This window comes from Lactuca virosa, chromosome 3, assembly GCF_052849685.1.
Source record: "Lactuca virosa cultivar CGN04683 chromosome 3, Lactuca_virosa_CGN04683_v6, whole genome shotgun sequence".
Classification (NCBI taxonomy): domain Eukaryota; kingdom Viridiplantae; phylum Streptophyta; class Magnoliopsida; order Asterales; family Asteraceae; genus Lactuca; species Lactuca virosa.
In genome coordinates this window covers 85,350,617-85,366,792 of record NC_136428.1, presented here as the reverse complement: position 1 = coordinate 85,366,792, position 16,176 = coordinate 85,350,617, and the positions used below count along the sequence as shown (strand labels likewise).

Here is a 16,176-nt window from a genome sequence, read left to right as displayed (position 1 = left end):
TATTAGCACAACGGAGGATGTCTGTGGCATATGTCTGTTGAGATAGGAATAGGCCTCCTGGATTTCTAGTGACAGCAATACCAAGAAAATAATGCAAAGGCCCTAAATCCTTCATGGCAAACTCGTGTGACAGGCAAGACATGAGATGTTGCTTTAATACCGATGATGACGTGGTAAGAATGATATCATCCACATAGAGTAAAAGGTAAGCGATGTCGTGACCATTTCTATAAACAAACAATGAATGGTCGCATGAACTATGGTGAAATCCCAAAGTGGTGACATAATCTGTGAACCTTTGGTACCATGCCCGTGGTGCCTGTTTTAGACCGTACAATGATTTCCTCGGTCTACAAACATGATGAGGATAAGATGGATGACGGAAACCGGCAGGCTGATGCATATAAACCGTCTCTGCCAGATGTCCATGTAAAAAAGCATTCTTGACATCTAATTGATTAATCTCCCATCCGTGAAATAATGCAATACTAAGAACTGAGCGTATAGTTGCCGGTTTAACAACCGGGCTGAATGTCTCATCGCAATCAACCCCGACCTATTGTGTTCTCCCGTCACAGACCAGTCACGCTTTGTAGCGCTCAAGTGAACCATCTGACTTGGTCTTGTGTTTGTAAATCCACATGCAACGTATAACATTCATATGCGGCTCATGAGGTACTAATTCCCAAGTGTTATTGTCAATAAGAGCATTAAACTCATCAGTCATGGCACGGTTCCAAACGGGTTTGTTAAGGGCCTCGGTTGGGTTACGGGGTAATGGTTCGAAGGTAGTATAAGTGTGTAGGTTGAGGGGTTGTTTTGGTTTTGTGTTCCCAGTCATGCTACGGGTTGTCATAGTGCGGGTTGGTTGAGTAGGGGGTACCGGTGTGGGGTTCGGTGTGGGAGAGGTAGTGACAGATGTCGAAGTGTGAGTGATGGGTGAAGGTTGTTGAGTTTCGGTGGGTTTTGGACGCCGACTATAAACGTAGCGGGGAGGGGCGTCAGAGCGAGGAGGAGGAGGAGGGGAGGAAGGTGATGGGGGTGGGGGTGGGGTAGAAGATGAAGGATGTGTAGTAGTGTGTTGGTTTGGAGGTAGAGGTGGTGGGGTAGTATTTTGATTCATAGAAACTGATTTCCATATGGCGGGATGTAGGTCATCGGAAGACGAGTGGAGGAATTCATAAGATGGAGGGATGGAGTGGCGAGTAGCAAAGGGAAAAACATGTTCATCAAAGACAATATGTCTTGAGATAATGATTTTGCGTGTTGACAGTTCGTAGCATTTGTATCCCCTATGATCAGAGGGGTAACCAAGGAAAACACACGGGGTGGATCGATTTTGAAGTTTGTGAATGGAAGTGGAAGGTAATAGGGGATAGCAGAGGCATCCAAAGGTTCTTAAGTGATGGTATGTTGGATATTTGCGGTATAGCAAGTATGTAAGAGTGGAATGGTTTTTGGTTTTAGTAGGTAGAATATTTAGAAGATATGTGGCCATCTGGAGTGCATGATGCCAAAAGGTGGGGGGAAGAGAGGCATGTGTAAGTAAAGTCCGAATTATATTATTAATTGATCGAATTTTACGTTCGGCTTTACCATTTTGTGGTGAAGTGTGGGGGCATGAAAAACGGAAAACCATTCCGTTTTTAGTACAAAAATAATGAAAGGATTTATTATTGTACTCGGTTCCGTTATCACATTGAAATGATTTAATATCACACTCAAATTGAATCTTGATAAATTTGGAGAAATTTAGAAAAGTGGAATAGACATGTGATTTATTACTTAATGGGAATGTCCAAAGATAGTTGGTATAATCATCAAGGAAAAAGAGGTAATATCGATGACCTCCGGTGCTTGCAACCGGGGAGGTCCATTAATCACTATGGAGTATGTCAAATGGCATTGAGGTGTAAGTCAAAGAACTATAGAAAGACAATTTAATATGTTTACCAAACACACAAGATTGACATAAATGTTTATCAGAAAATTTGCCAACAGAAATAAAGTTGTTCTTATTCAAAACACGCAATAATCATGAACTAGGATGCCCCAAGCGGCGATGCCATAAGTCTTGAGACAGGGCAGCAAAAGTGGAAGGAGGAGTGACTTGAGTAGATGGCGGTGATAGAGGATAGAGATCTCCAGTGCTGTTACATCGGAGGATAGGAATCCGCGTCTGAAAGTCCTTCACAAGAAAGCCAAAAGGGTCAAATTCAATGGATATATTGTTATTAGTGGTTAAACGACGAACAGACAAAAGGTTTTTGATTAGCTTAGGTGCGTGAAGAATATTTTTGAGTTGTAAAGGTGGAAAGGGTAGTGGTAAGGTTGTGTGATCGGTGCCATGAATTGGGATTTGAAAACCGTTGCCAACAACTATGTTGTTTTGTATACCATTATTGAAATAACGGGAAATGTTACCTGTATTGTTTGACATGTGATTTGTAGCCCCGGAGTCCAAATACCAATTATGATCAGGATTGAGAGTCATGGTGTACATAGCCTGCTCGATGTTTGTTGGTGTATATGAGTCTGCATAACCAAAAGGTGGGTTGCCAAGAACACCTGCAAATGTGTTTCGGTTAGGGTGCTTGTTACCTGGTGTGGTAGGATATGGTGCAGGAGGGGCTTTCCACTGTTGTTGTTGTTGCCAAGTAGGATTCCAACCATTAGAGTTCCAACCATTCCAAGGAGTTTGTGGATAAAAGTAGTTACCCTGACCTAAATTGTTCCCACGTCCGCGACCACGTCCCCGGCCACGTCCGCGCCCACCTCTGCCTGAGTGACCTCCACCGCGATCCTGCTGTCCACGGACTCCTGTGTGGTGTTGTTGCTGATCATAACCAGACCTATCACGACTACCTGTGTTGTGTGAGATGGATTGTTGGGCTGCTGCAGGAGCTTTTTCTGAGGCAGCAAGAAGCGCAGTAGAAGATGTGGCTGCAATGTGAGCTTTTCGGGTTTCTTCCAAAATAAGTTTGGACCTTGCTGTATAAAAATCAGGCAGGGGAGAGGTTTGTTGCAAGTGTGTTGCTATGTTTTCATATTTTTCACCAAGACCGGCAATCAATTGTAGCACCAACCGATCCTTAGAAACCGGTGCATCAACATTTGAGAGTTGATCAGATAGAGTTTTTAACTCTTGACAGTAGGCAGAAACATTGGGAAAAGATTCTAACCGGACATTAGAGAACCGGTTTTCCAAGTATAAGGCTCTTGAAGGCTTGCTATCAATGAATATATTCTCCAAGGCTTTCCATGCCTGTTCAGCAGTAGAATCTGGCTTGAGAATGGTGATTAGTAAATCCGTAGAGATTGTATTGTGAATCTATTGTAGAACTAAAGAATCTAATCGTTTCCATGGAACTTTGTCATCCATCTTTTCTTTATCTTTATCACTGGGTGATTTAGATGAAGATCCTTCAGCGGGAATAATGTGATTAATTACATCATGGGCGCGACAGTGGATCTTGAAGAGTTCCACCCATGTCGTGTATTGTCCATCATCCTGGTCCAACACAGTGGGAATGAAATTCCTGATGTTGGTAACTGTAAGAGCAGGATGTAGATTAGCCATTCGAGCGTTAGAGAAGAAGATGAATGAGGAGATAATGCAGATAAATCAGATGCAAAGAAAGCAAAATCAGGTTCTGATTGGAAGATGGAATGCTACTAATGAAGATAGAATTACAAGTGCTAAGAACGGAAAGAAGATGAGAAGGGAATCGATGCTGTAACTGGAGCCGTGACTGGAAGATGGAATGCTACTAATGAAGATAGAATTACAAGTGCTGAGAACGAAAAGAAGATGAGAAGGGAATCGATGCTGTAACTGGAGCCGTGACTTGAGTTTTCGGCTGCTAGGGTTGTTGGGGAGATCAGAGGTATAGCTCTGATACCATAATGGATTGTAAAATATTCAACGTGTCTCGCTCTTTCTCATTGACTAGAATATATATATATATACTTACAAATGTTACAGTTTAGTACCATGAGAATTACAAAATATATAATATACATCATAAAGTTTCTTAGTCTAATAGAAGTGATAAACTTATTCTGTTTGAACTGATAAAATTATTTTGTCTCAAATAATACATGTATATAATATGTATATATGTGTGTATGTATTTGTTTGTGACATCCTATATATGCATGGTTTGTATATGTATATGTTGGGACATTATGTGCTTGTGTATTTGAGTGAATGTGTCTTTGTGTTTTTATGACTGTAAAAGTAGAGACTTCAACATATTTTTTTGTTTTTTTGTGCATGTGTAATTTCATTTTTACTAATTAATACATGTAATTTTGTCTATTTGAGATTTTTTTACTTCCCATGGCCCTAGAGTATTAATTCTAACTTTGTTATGGACTTCAAAGTTGCTAACTTTAAACATTACATGGATTTTTTTTAACGGCATAATGAATTAAAAGCTAGCGAAAAACTAGCAAAACCACAACAAAACAATTAGACATACAACATCAGGTAACTTCGTTCATTAGAACCGAAGGGATCAAATGTTTACCCGTCTAAAGAATTTTAGGTGATTAACATGCCGACCTTTTTATTAATGTGGACTTGATTTTTTTTAATAATCAATGATTAACATTTATAGCATCATAACAGAAAATCAAAAAAATAATGGTACTTGAGTTTCTAAAGTCATCCTATGATATTTATTAAGAAAGTACATTTTGTGAAATAACATTGAACAATTTTGTAGAATCATGAACGGTCAACATGAGAGCGGTAAATAACCCATGGTTTTCTGATTTTTTATTACGAGTCGGTGATGGAAAGGAGGAAACATTGAACGAGACCTTTATTCGTATACCTAATAACATGTCCATTCCATACACTGATAAAACTAATTAAGTGGACGCTCTGATTGATGCAATATTTCATTCTTTTCAAGCCAACGGTGCCGATTCAAAATCTATCATTTCGGGAGCGATATTGTCAACTAAAAATGAAAGTGTTGATGAGATTAATAATAAGTTGATCGAACGATTTTCTGGCGAGCAAAAAGTTTACTATAGTTTTGATGAAGCGGAAGACGACTAAAATAACTTATATCCGATGGAATATTTGAACTCGCTAAATGTTAGTGTTATACCCCCTCATTATCTTCGGTTAAAAACTGGGCGTCGAGTAATACTTTTGCGAAATATCGATCCCTCAAATGGGTTATGTAATGGCACCAGATTGATATGTTGAGCTTTCCAACAAAATGTCATTGATACAGAGATAGCTCTTGGTCAGCATGCTGGAAAAATAGTGTTTTTTCCAAAAATTCTTTTATGTCCGCCTGACGATGAGATGTTCCCATTTAAACTAAAGAGAAAGCAATTTCCAATTCAGCTTAGTTTATATATGACAATCAATAAAGCTCAAGGACAAACAATTCAAAACGTAGGTGTTTATCTACCAGAATCGGTATTCTCACATGGCTAACTTTATGTGGCATTGTCCAAATGAATATCACGCGTCAATACCAAAATATTAGTAAAGCCGAAAATAACGTTTGATAATGATGGAATATATACATCAAACGTTGTGTACAAAGAAGTTTTATATGATTAACAAAGTACAATCAACAACTTATTATTTTACAATTTGTTCAAATATGTATCTTATATGCTCATTTGATGTTTAATGCAGGGCTAGCAGATGAAACAACATGATTGCAGATTGGTGTAGTTTATATATTGGACATGTTATAAATATACAAAACTACATGATTGCAGATTGTTGTAATTTATATATTGTAAAATCAAGTATAAACTATTAGATGAAATTCCAAATGTATACTCAACTTCTACCGTATTGTATGACTATGCACCTAGCTAGAAACTATCCGTTGAAATGAACTATTCGATACAAAATAGTCTACCAAAAGGCCGCAATGAATAGCTCACGTCTAAAGGAAACTAATTATCACATTAAAACTATCTTCCGAAAGAAACTCTTTGTCGCCTGACGCTTGGCGCGGGTAAACGGCTAGTTACCAACAATAAACAATAAGGATCGATGTTATTAAAAATTTTAAAATAACGACCAACAATAATGGACCAAAACCGTAATTTACACTGAGTTGAATAATATAATTTTTCACCAATCGTAACCGTGGATGTTGTTGGGCAAAGCTTAGTATTATAATCAAGGGCTCAAATTCAGCAACCATTTTGAACCTCACCCTAATCAAGTGTACTTGGTAACACCACAACATTCTCAAACAACCACTCACCAACCACTAGTTTTTCTCCCTTCATTTTCCAATTTCATTACTGAACCATAAAATTATTTTTATTGAAATATTTAATATTAAAAAATCGGAAAAGAAAAAAAATCAAAGAGTTAAAGGCCACAGACAGGCAAAGTTTATATGTCATTAAAAAGGATTTGGTTTTTGGGAAAACAGTGTTTGTGTGTGTGGTGAGATGATACAGAGATTGAGGGATTTGGCAATGGAGACTGCCATTAGCCGTCGACTCGCTCCTTCCCCTAACCATGGCCTTCTTCAATCCAAACCAGGTATGAACATATATATCTCTCTGTGCGTATGTGTAAGTTGATTCGTCGATTACTGAGATAGGTTTGTTTGTGTCTTCAATTGATGCATATTAACGCTTAATTGATCCAGGAAGTGGCTGGAACTAGCTGTTTCGCTTAGTAATGATGATGCCTTTTAGGTTTTTCGGTTATGATTTAGGTAAATGGAGTCAACATGATTCTATTTCTATCGTTGATGATATTAATCTTCGACATAATCGACTTCCTAGGGTTTTCAGCGCACTTCGTTTGGCTTTTAAACAATCCTAATTAGTCAAAAATAAGCATACGAAGCTATCGATTTAATTATGTATGATGCAACAATCCAGATCAGAACAAACACCTAACAAAATCGTGTGATTGCTACATGATTTACAATGTATTTGGTTGAGGTTGCATGCATTTTGAAAGAAAACCGAGTATCTCGTGGGTCTGTCTGTATCGCTTAAACCCATGCTCAATCTTAACCAAGAATCATTCTTTTTACTTCACAGACATCCGAACATTTCATTCCTAATCCATCCCCTATTTGTTATCGGAATTGTTAGTTTGCTCTAAGAAATAATTGTCATAAACGGATTACTCTACCATATACAGGGGACAAATACCTGCTTCATAAAAAAAGCACAAAATGGATCACAGTTATGACAATGGCGCCTCCAAGGCTGGAAAAGGGTGCTGGGGTGCTAGATAAGCCAGTAATAGAGAAAACAACTCCTGGAAGAGAGTCTGAGTTTGACTTGAGGTATTGTATCACTTTCATATATTCATTCTTAATTACTGTTAATAAAGCATATGAGGGGGATTTACCTTTTTTTTTTTTTTTTTTTTTTTTAGGAAATCAAGGAAAATGGCACCACCATATCGTGTGATGCTACACAATGACAACTACAACAAGAGGGAATATGTTGTGCAAGTGTTGATGAAGGTTATACCTGGAATGACAGTTGACAATGCAGTTAATATCATGCAAGAGGCACACATCAATGGGTTGTCTGTGGTGATTGTGTGTGGGCAGCCAGATGCAGAAGAGCATTGCACACAGCTCAGAGGGAATGGGCTTTTAAGTTCAATTGAACCGGATAGTGGAGGGTGTTAGAAAGGTGAGTTAGTAAGTAAAGTACATGATGGGTCTAGTGACTATAGTCAGTCATCTGTGATTTGTAAGTACTAGGATTATGGTTATATCAATGTCAATAATGAAAAAGAATGATATTATATATAATGAATATGATAAAAAATATGATTACTAGTTGTTATCTTGATGTTGGGTTGGTATCCAAAAGATGTATAGTATACTTTCTTGTGCTCACGTTCTAAAGCCTTTGATTTTCTCATTTACAAACTCTTGTTATTATCATTAAGTCATGAAAAATGTATTCATGTAGTTGATTTACTCGATTTCCATCTAACCTCATTTATGTGACTTTGATTATGTTAGCTATGTAATTGTTATTAAACTGAATTGGTTACTTCTCGATTAAATGAATCTACTTCTTCTTCAACCGGATTACTTTTAGTGTAATATATATATATATATATATTCCTATGCTTTCTTGGTTTCTTTATATTATTAATTTATGAAGTTTCTATTACTAAAAGATGATTTAGTTCCCCCCAGAAAACATATCGGTAGCCACATCCTTGTTTAATGCTCTATTTTGTTACTTCCAATCTTTTTATTTGTATTTTTTATGCTATCTGCTAAAATATTGATTTGTAAACAAGAACGTTGTGTAGTGCTCCTATTTTACTGTTGGAATTATAAAAGAACACCATGGATGTTGACTTTTATAATATTTAAGCACAACTAGTGTCATCAAAATCCACACCTAAGCTTAGTTATATGACCTCATATAAACCTTTTAACCAAATAGATTTTGTACATGCTTCAAAATTCGCCAGATACTGTGCTTTAGTAGTTGACAAAGCTACATTAGATTGCAGGGTAGCTCTCAAGCTCACGACACAAACACTAATGGTGAAAACATAATTAGTGAGAGACCATAGACAAATACACTATATAGTTTGAATCGACAATACTAGATAGCCATTCTCAAAATTTACCAAATTCCAAACAAGCACGAAATGTACCACGAAGATATAAAAATCCATTAAATTGCTTCTACAATTTTCACGTGTGTTTGCCATATATCGACTAATGACACTCAAAGCCTAAAGCCTAATATAAGTCACACCGAGAGCAATCAGCAAACGATTGTTGGTGATTTGTATAACTGATATTATTTAAGTGTAATGAAATTAATTTGTTGATCATTGTTGCCTTGATAAATATTGAACAAGTTAGGATAGTGTGGGGTGCATATTTGTTCAAGTTTATCATGGTTGAAAGTACACTGCTATTTAGGGGTGAAGCCCCTAAACCGACAGGGGTCCGAGGCCAGCGTCGCTTGAAGCGAGTGCCCAAGGGGCTGATCGCTTAGTTGGAGTCGAGTTGTATTTGAAATCCGAATTTATGTCTTAAACCTACTTTTGTGATCTTGTATTTGAACCCATTTTTAGTGACAATTTTATGACAAGTTATGGTGGATGTGAAGTTGTCGACAATTTTTCAGTTTTCAGATAAGGATAATATCCTCGTTTTTTTTTAATCATTTTATGGCACACACAATATCATATCATCATCTTCGTTCTCTGTTCTTGAACTTTGAGTTTTATCCGATTAGAGATTTTCGAGTGTACCTTCGAAATGCTTTACTTTGAAAGTGTTTTTTACAACTCTCATTGATGCAAGCATTCTAATACCCGGATTTTTTTAACAAAGATGACATACATAAATGAACCAATTGTCGGGGATTGGTTTATTCAATAACAAAGGTTAATCAAGGGGGATGAATCACTGTTAGGGATTTCATTAGGTAGTGGATGATGGTGAATGGTGGTAACGATGATCAATATTTGTAATGGTTTTAGATGGTTGAACATCATGGTGAATATTATGTAATAAAAAACAAAATGTAATATTAGAGACTGAATTTTTTTTAACCATATGACTATTTACGTAATTTAGTCTATTAATTTTTAATTAGATTCTATACTTCATTACCCTTTACACTATCGATATTGTACACTAAAGATCCCTATATGACAGTAGGGTTTTCTTTTTCCCGTTTGTAGTTTCTTGGTTGGTCTTAGATGCTTAATCACATTGGGCTATCAGAAGTGGTTACTAGTTGATCACTCCAAAAATGTTCTCACCTAATCGCAACATCACTACCATTTCCCGACTTCCCCACCATATACCTAGGAAATGGTCACTCCACATCACCTTACGTACTGTACATTTGAGAGAGAGAGAGAGAGAGAGAGAGAGAGAGAGAGAGAGAGAGAGCCATAGCCAACCACGACCACGCCCATCACGCCACTCTTGGTGTTCACATCGATAACACGCATAACGCCTTCGATAACGGATCCACTCCGGGTAGCCTTACTGTCCATTTTTAGGTTTATTTATAGGTTTTGTTTACAAAGGAAAGCATGATTAGCATAGCATAATAATATTACACGACGACGAGTCCAATATTCGTATATTGTTTCCCGAATTTATTTTTTTGTGTCTCGTCATCAAGGGAGCGTATTTATTGCTAAAGACTGAAATTTGAAAACCACATATAAATGTTTCTTCCATTTAACTATCTCGGGGTACCAGTGGGTGCCAACATGCGTCTTAAGAAACATTGACAACCGGTGATTGAAAGATTTCAAAATAAACTTACCTATTGGAAATCGAAGACTTTATCTTTTGGCGGGAGATTAACACTCATAAAGTCAGTCCTCAGGAACCTTCCTACATACTTCATGTCTCTCTTTGTTGCACCTACAGGTATCATTGACAAATTAGAAAAGTTGAGGCGTTGGTTCTTGTGGGGTGGTTCAGAAGGTCAGTCCAAGATTCATTGGGTATCTTGGAATAAAATCATTGCTAACAAGACAGCAGGAGGTCTAGGAGTTGGATCGATAAAGGCTTTCAATACTGCTTTGATCATTAAATGGTGGTGGAGGTTCAGATCAGAACCTGAGTCGATTTGGGCAAAATCAATTTCAAGTATGCATAATCTGGCGGGCAAACCGGACCACATCTTTTCTTTAAAAACTCTGACCGGGGTTTGGAATAATATCGCGTGCTCACAAAAGGATTTGGATAAATGCGGAATTACTCTTGGGATGGTGCTTAAAAATCAATCAATGAATGGGGTAGTGGATTGAAGATGTCCTCTCACAACCACAGGAGGCTATCAGGTCAACGCTTTGAGGAAAAAATTGGATAATTGCATTCCAGTTAATATTGGAAGATTTGAATGGGTGAAAGAGGTCCCGATTAAAGTAAATACTTTTATTTGGCGTGCAAAACAGGGTCGAATTCCAACCACAGAAGCCCTAGCGACAAGAGGGGTCAATGTGAATTCTACAACCTGTTGTCAATGCGGTGATGAGGAGGAATCACCGGACCATGTGCTGTTTCAATGCTCGCATGCTCAAACGATATGGAACTGGATTTTAAAATGGTGTAATGTCCAACAGACAAAATTTTCCTCAATTCATGGTGTTCTTGATTTTGCTTCAAATTGGGGTAATTGTCCGAAAAAAGGAGGTTGCTAGGAATCTGTTATGCAGTTGTTTGGAACATTTGGAAATCACGGAATGAACAGGTGTTTAACAACAAAAGGACGCATCCATCTAAAGTGGCAGATCTTATTATTTCTACAATGTTCACTTGGGAAAAATACAGGGGCAAAACGGAAGCAATTAGATGGTCTGAATGGTGTTTAAACCCTTTCATTAGGTTGTACTTCATCTTGTTTTCATTACATCTGTTTCAATTTTCATTGTATGTTTTTCCTAACATCATGCTGGGGAGTCCTTCTTTATATATATATATATATATATATATATATATATATATATATATATATATATATATATATATTTCATTTGCTGGTTCAAAAAAAAAAAAGAACATATAAATGTTTCGTATGAAGCCGGGACTTTTGAAATTACAAGACTGAAATAACCTATAACTTAAATGTCTAAATATATTTTTTCAATTTTAACGATATAAAATTTAATAATTAAATCTAGTTATTAAATCGTATTCACCCCACACGTTTTATAATTCATGTGTGTAATATCGTTGTAGTTGGTGTTATATCTTAACATTGTAACCAACAAACGTATAAAACACACATTTTTGTTTGCATTTCTTTCTATGTTAATTTTTTGGATTAAATTTCTGAGATGTATTTTAATAATAAACTACAAGCCCTATGCTTGTGGTTCTGTAATGTGTTTGTGGATTGTGCTCTAGCTTCTTGTTAGTTTTGCTTTATTGATTTTTCTGCTGTTCTAAAAAATAAAAACATATGAATCATAGAAAGTTACGAAAATCAACATATATTGTTCACAAATAAAAAGAACTAAATTAATAACTAAAGAATGCTAGCATGCTTTTCATTTTTGTTTTCAACCACAAGTTTTTTGTTGGTAAATATTCATGTCAACTTAATCAATAGTCAATCGTCGATTTAAAAATATTGAATAATTTACAAGTGTTTTTCTTTATGAACCAGATTATATTAAATTTTATTTATTATTTAATCACTACTTAAAGTTTTTATTAGAACATACGCCAAATAAGATGTTATAGTTTCATCTAGAAAATACACTAATTTAGAAAATAAATATCTAGAATTGTATCTCATAATCAATACGAATAATATTGCCAAATTAGAATGATTATTTATGCATTAAAGTGGTGCTATACTAGTCGTATCTTATGCATTAAAAGTAGTAAATTGATTTGGATTAGAGACTTTGTTGTGTCACTAATATTATAAGAGAAATTAAATATCCTTTTATTTTTATTCTTCCATATTTTATTATCCATTTAAAATGATGACATGTATACTAACATATTATTATTCTTATCAAAATATGACACATGTCACCATTTCATAAGATAAAGGATATTTAATTTCTCATATTATAAACCATGGACCTAGTATCATTTGAGAATAATCAGAAGGAAAAGATGGAAGACCAAATCCCACTTCTAACCCCATACAAAATGGCCCATTTCCAACTTGCTCACAGGTAAATTGATTCTCTTTTGTAGAGTAATCCATATTTGTTCATACATCTTTCGTCTAATTCATACTCATAAAGATTCAAACCTTACACAATATGCATGATTGATTTACAAGTTGACTTCAAGTGGTAATTCACTAATTTGATGATTAATTTGCAGGATCGTATTAGCACCATTAACAAGGTCTAGATCTTACAATAGCATTCCTCAATCGCATGCTATCTTATATTACTCTCAAAGAACCACTAAAGGGGGATTTCTGATTGCAGAAGCCACCATCATTTCATCTGCTGCTCAAGGGTGATTAAAATTGTTAAACTACATATTACTTTCATTAACACATCATTTGAAGGATTAAACGATGTTTTGTTTGGTTTTAGGTTTAAGAATGTACCTGGTATATGGTCAAAAGAACACATCGATGCCTGGAAACCCATCGTAGATGCTGTTCATGCTAAAGGCGGCATCTTCTTTTGTCAACTTTGGCACCCTGGAAGGGTTTCCGATCAAAGTATATATACATATGATTGATGATTCTTTTCTTTATCGTCTTTGATTATGGATTATTCAACACAATCTAAAAAGCTAAATTCTTGATTCTGAATGCAGGTTTTGAGCCAAATGCTGGATTATCACCCGTTTCTTCTACAGACAAAAAATGTAGTCCTTTAATCGAAAGCAATGGCCAAGTTTTGGCTGAATTTCTACCTCCTCGAAGATTAAACACCAACGAAATTAGTATAATTGCTAATGATTTCAGAATTGCAGCACGAAATGCTATTGAAGCGGGTTAGTGTGTAAGGAGTTTGTCAGTTTGACCGATTTTTAATTCTTCTTTTCCGTTTTTGTAATGAAGTTCGAAAAATGATTTGCAGGATTTGATGGTGTTGAAATCCATGGGGCTCATGGTTATCTAATCGATCAGTTCTTGAAAGATGAAATCAATGATCGGACTGACGAGTATGGTGGTTCAATAGAGAATCGTTGCAGATTTGCGTTAGAAGTAGTGGAAAACATCGTAAACGAAATTGGGGCAAATAGAGTTGGAATCAGGCTTTCACCCTTCTCGAATTACATGGATTCAGGAGATTCAAACCCAGAAGCTCTAGGTCTTTACATGGCTGAATCGCTAAACAAATACGGGATTCTCTATTGCCACATGGTGGAACCAAGAATGGAAGCTATGGAAGAACGAAGCGATTGCACAGTAAGTTTGGAACCCATGAGAGAGGCATTTAATGATGCTTTCATTGCTGCTGGTGGATACGAGAAGGAAGATGGTAATGATGCTATAGCTCAGAATCGTGCAGATCTTGTTGCTTATGGTCGATTGTTCTTGGCAAACCCTGATTTACCTAAAAGATTTGAGCTTGATGCTCCACTTAACAAGCATAATAGAGATACATTTTACACAGAGGATCCGATCGTTGGGTATACGGATTATCCGTTTCTTGAATTGTTTGAGTTTTGAGATGTGAAAAGAAATTACAAAAGCTTTGTTGTAAATTGATCATCTGGATTTACTTGTATTTGATCTACTAGTCAATGGTTTGATTACATGGAGATGTCCTCTTTCGATAAAAATTAAAGGGTAAATAGCATAAAAAAAATAAAAAAACACTCAGTTTACACTAAAATTCTAATTTGACACTGTGTTTTTTTTGTCTTAAATTTGACACCGTGTTTTTCAATTTGTTACAATTCTGACCAGTTGACCGGTCAACCAGGTTACATGCTGACGTGGCATGATGATGTGTCGGTTTTGATGACGTGTCATGCTGACATTATATGCTGACGTGTCAAAATTGAATTTTTTTTCCCCAAAAACACTAAGTTTTCATTTTTTTCGATTTTGACACTAAGTTTAATTTTTTCTTTCAATTTTGACACTATGTTTTTTTGTTCCAAATCGAACATCATTTATCAAATTTTGTTCAATTTTGACCATTTTCTATTTGAAACCATAAAAATATATTTTTTATTATATTTTAAACCGTATAAATATATTTTTTTCGTTTAAAAACCGCATTTTTATTTAAATACAAGGTGTTTCTTTTTTTGTTTTTTTTATATTCAAAGCATAATGTATAAATATGCATTAGTTATATCATGAGAATCAAACTAAGTATAAGCTTCTAATAAGATGCAAAATTTTCACGGGTTGCAAACTTGACATCCGGGTTTTGATCGACTACACGCCTCCAAACCTTCAAACTCATTTTAAAGTTGCGTATTTAATATAAAATACGGTTTTTATATAACTAATACATATTTATACATAAAATTATGGTTTGAATGTAAAAAAAATCTTGTATTTATATAAAAATATGGTTTTTAATTGAAAAAAAAAACGTATTTATACAGTTTAAATGTATTAAAAAAATATTTATATGATTTCAAATAAAAAATTGTCAACATTGAACAAAATTGGAAAAAATAATGTTCGATTTGCAAAAAAAAACATAGTGTCAAAATTAAAAGAAAAAATTAAACTTAGTGTTAAAATCGAAAAAAAGTGAAAACATGGTGTTTTTTGTAGAAAAAAAATTCAATTTTGACACGTCAGTATATCATGTCAGCATGTCACGTCATCAAAACCGACACGTCATCATGCCACGTCAGCATGTAATCTGGTTGACCGTTCAAGTGGTCAGAATTGTAACAAATTGAAAAACGCAGTGTCAAATTTGAGACAAAAAAAAACACAGTGTCAAATTAAAATTTTGGTGTAAATTGAGTGTCGTTTATGCTATTTACCCAAAATTAAAATAAACATATATTTGTCTAGCAAAACGTTAGGGATGACATCAAGGTGTAGGTGATGAATATTTATGTTAATGCCTTCAATTGATAAAAGAGAAATGAGAGCAGCTCCTGAATTAACGACAATAAGCTTAGTATATGATGGTATTGATAACGACAAATATATAATTTTAACATTAAAATATAAACCATTGTATCACAAGAGATTGCCATTGGGGACCCTATGACATATGCAAACGACCACCGCGACAATCTAATATATTCATGAAAATATTGCAAACGACCACCGCGACAATCTAATATATTCATGAAAAAATATAATAAAAAAAAAGTACTAAAAGAGAAATCAAATATACTCCTATATTTTGTTTCTACTAAATTTTCTACTTATTAGACAAGACATATATTAAAATAAAAAAGAAGATTAAAAAAGAAATTAATAGATTTCACATGTTATTATTATATATTAATATGAAGATGGATAGTAACAAAAAGTAGTATAGGCCGTTCCCAAAAGCAAATAACAAACTAAGATACAAAAACATGATATCATGTCTAACAACGAAAAAGAAATGTACTAAGATACCACATATTTAAATGAGCAACAAATCAAACCACATTACATCAACAAAATGACTTACAAGTAAATAATTGAAAAATCGATAAACTGATCATCAACGAATAACTATAGAGAAAATTAGAAAGAACTAAGTCATAAGTGACCTAAAATCCCATTAAAATGGCCTTA

At 35.1% G+C, this 16,176-nt stretch overlaps 3 protein-coding genes and 1 long non-coding RNA gene across 4 annotated transcripts; 2 read left to right on the top strand and 2 right to left on the bottom strand.

The window, feature by feature from the left end:
- Positions 1 to 2,035: 2,035 nt before the first annotated feature.
- Positions 2,036 to 3,580, bottom strand: LOC145163754 (uncharacterized). The gene is made up of 2 exons (XM_079082535.1): positions 3,452 to 3,580; positions 2,036 to 3,331 (listed from the first exon to the last, which is right to left on the bottom strand). Exons 1-2 carry the CDS (start codon positions 3,578 to 3,580, stop codon positions 2,036 to 2,038), a joined length of 1,425 nt encoding a protein of 474 aa, XP_078938661.1.
- A 2,803-nt stretch (positions 3,581 to 6,383) lies between these two features.
- Positions 6,384 to 7,818, top strand: LOC145166110 (Ribosomal protein L12/ ATP-dependent Clp protease adaptor protein ClpS family protein). The gene is made up of 3 exons (XM_079085046.1): positions 6,384 to 6,541; positions 7,157 to 7,304; positions 7,397 to 7,818. Exons 1-3 carry the CDS (start codon positions 6,448 to 6,450, stop codon positions 7,656 to 7,658), a joined length of 504 nt encoding a protein of 167 aa, XP_078941172.1. The 5' UTR covers positions 6,384 to 6,447; the 3' UTR covers positions 7,659 to 7,818.
- A 4,770-nt stretch (positions 7,819 to 12,588) lies between these two features.
- LOC145166112 (12-oxophytodienoate reductase 2-like) lies at positions 12,589 to 14,224 on the top strand. Its single transcript, XM_079085047.1, has 5 exons — positions 12,589 to 12,670; positions 12,825 to 12,965; positions 13,046 to 13,176; positions 13,275 to 13,454; positions 13,541 to 14,224. The coding sequence occupies exons 1-5, from the start codon at positions 12,609 to 12,611 to the stop codon at positions 14,134 to 14,136; spliced, it is 1,110 nt and encodes a 369-aa protein (XP_078941173.1). The 5' UTR covers positions 12,589 to 12,608; the 3' UTR covers positions 14,137 to 14,224.
- LOC145166114 (uncharacterized) lies at positions 12,665 to 13,195 on the bottom strand. The gene is made up of 2 exons (XR_013740387.1): positions 13,060 to 13,195; positions 12,665 to 12,955 (listed from the first exon to the last, which is right to left on the bottom strand). It is a non-coding gene; the product is annotated as an uncharacterized LOC145166114 (long non-coding RNA).
- Positions 14,225 to 16,176: the final 1,952 nt, after the last annotated feature.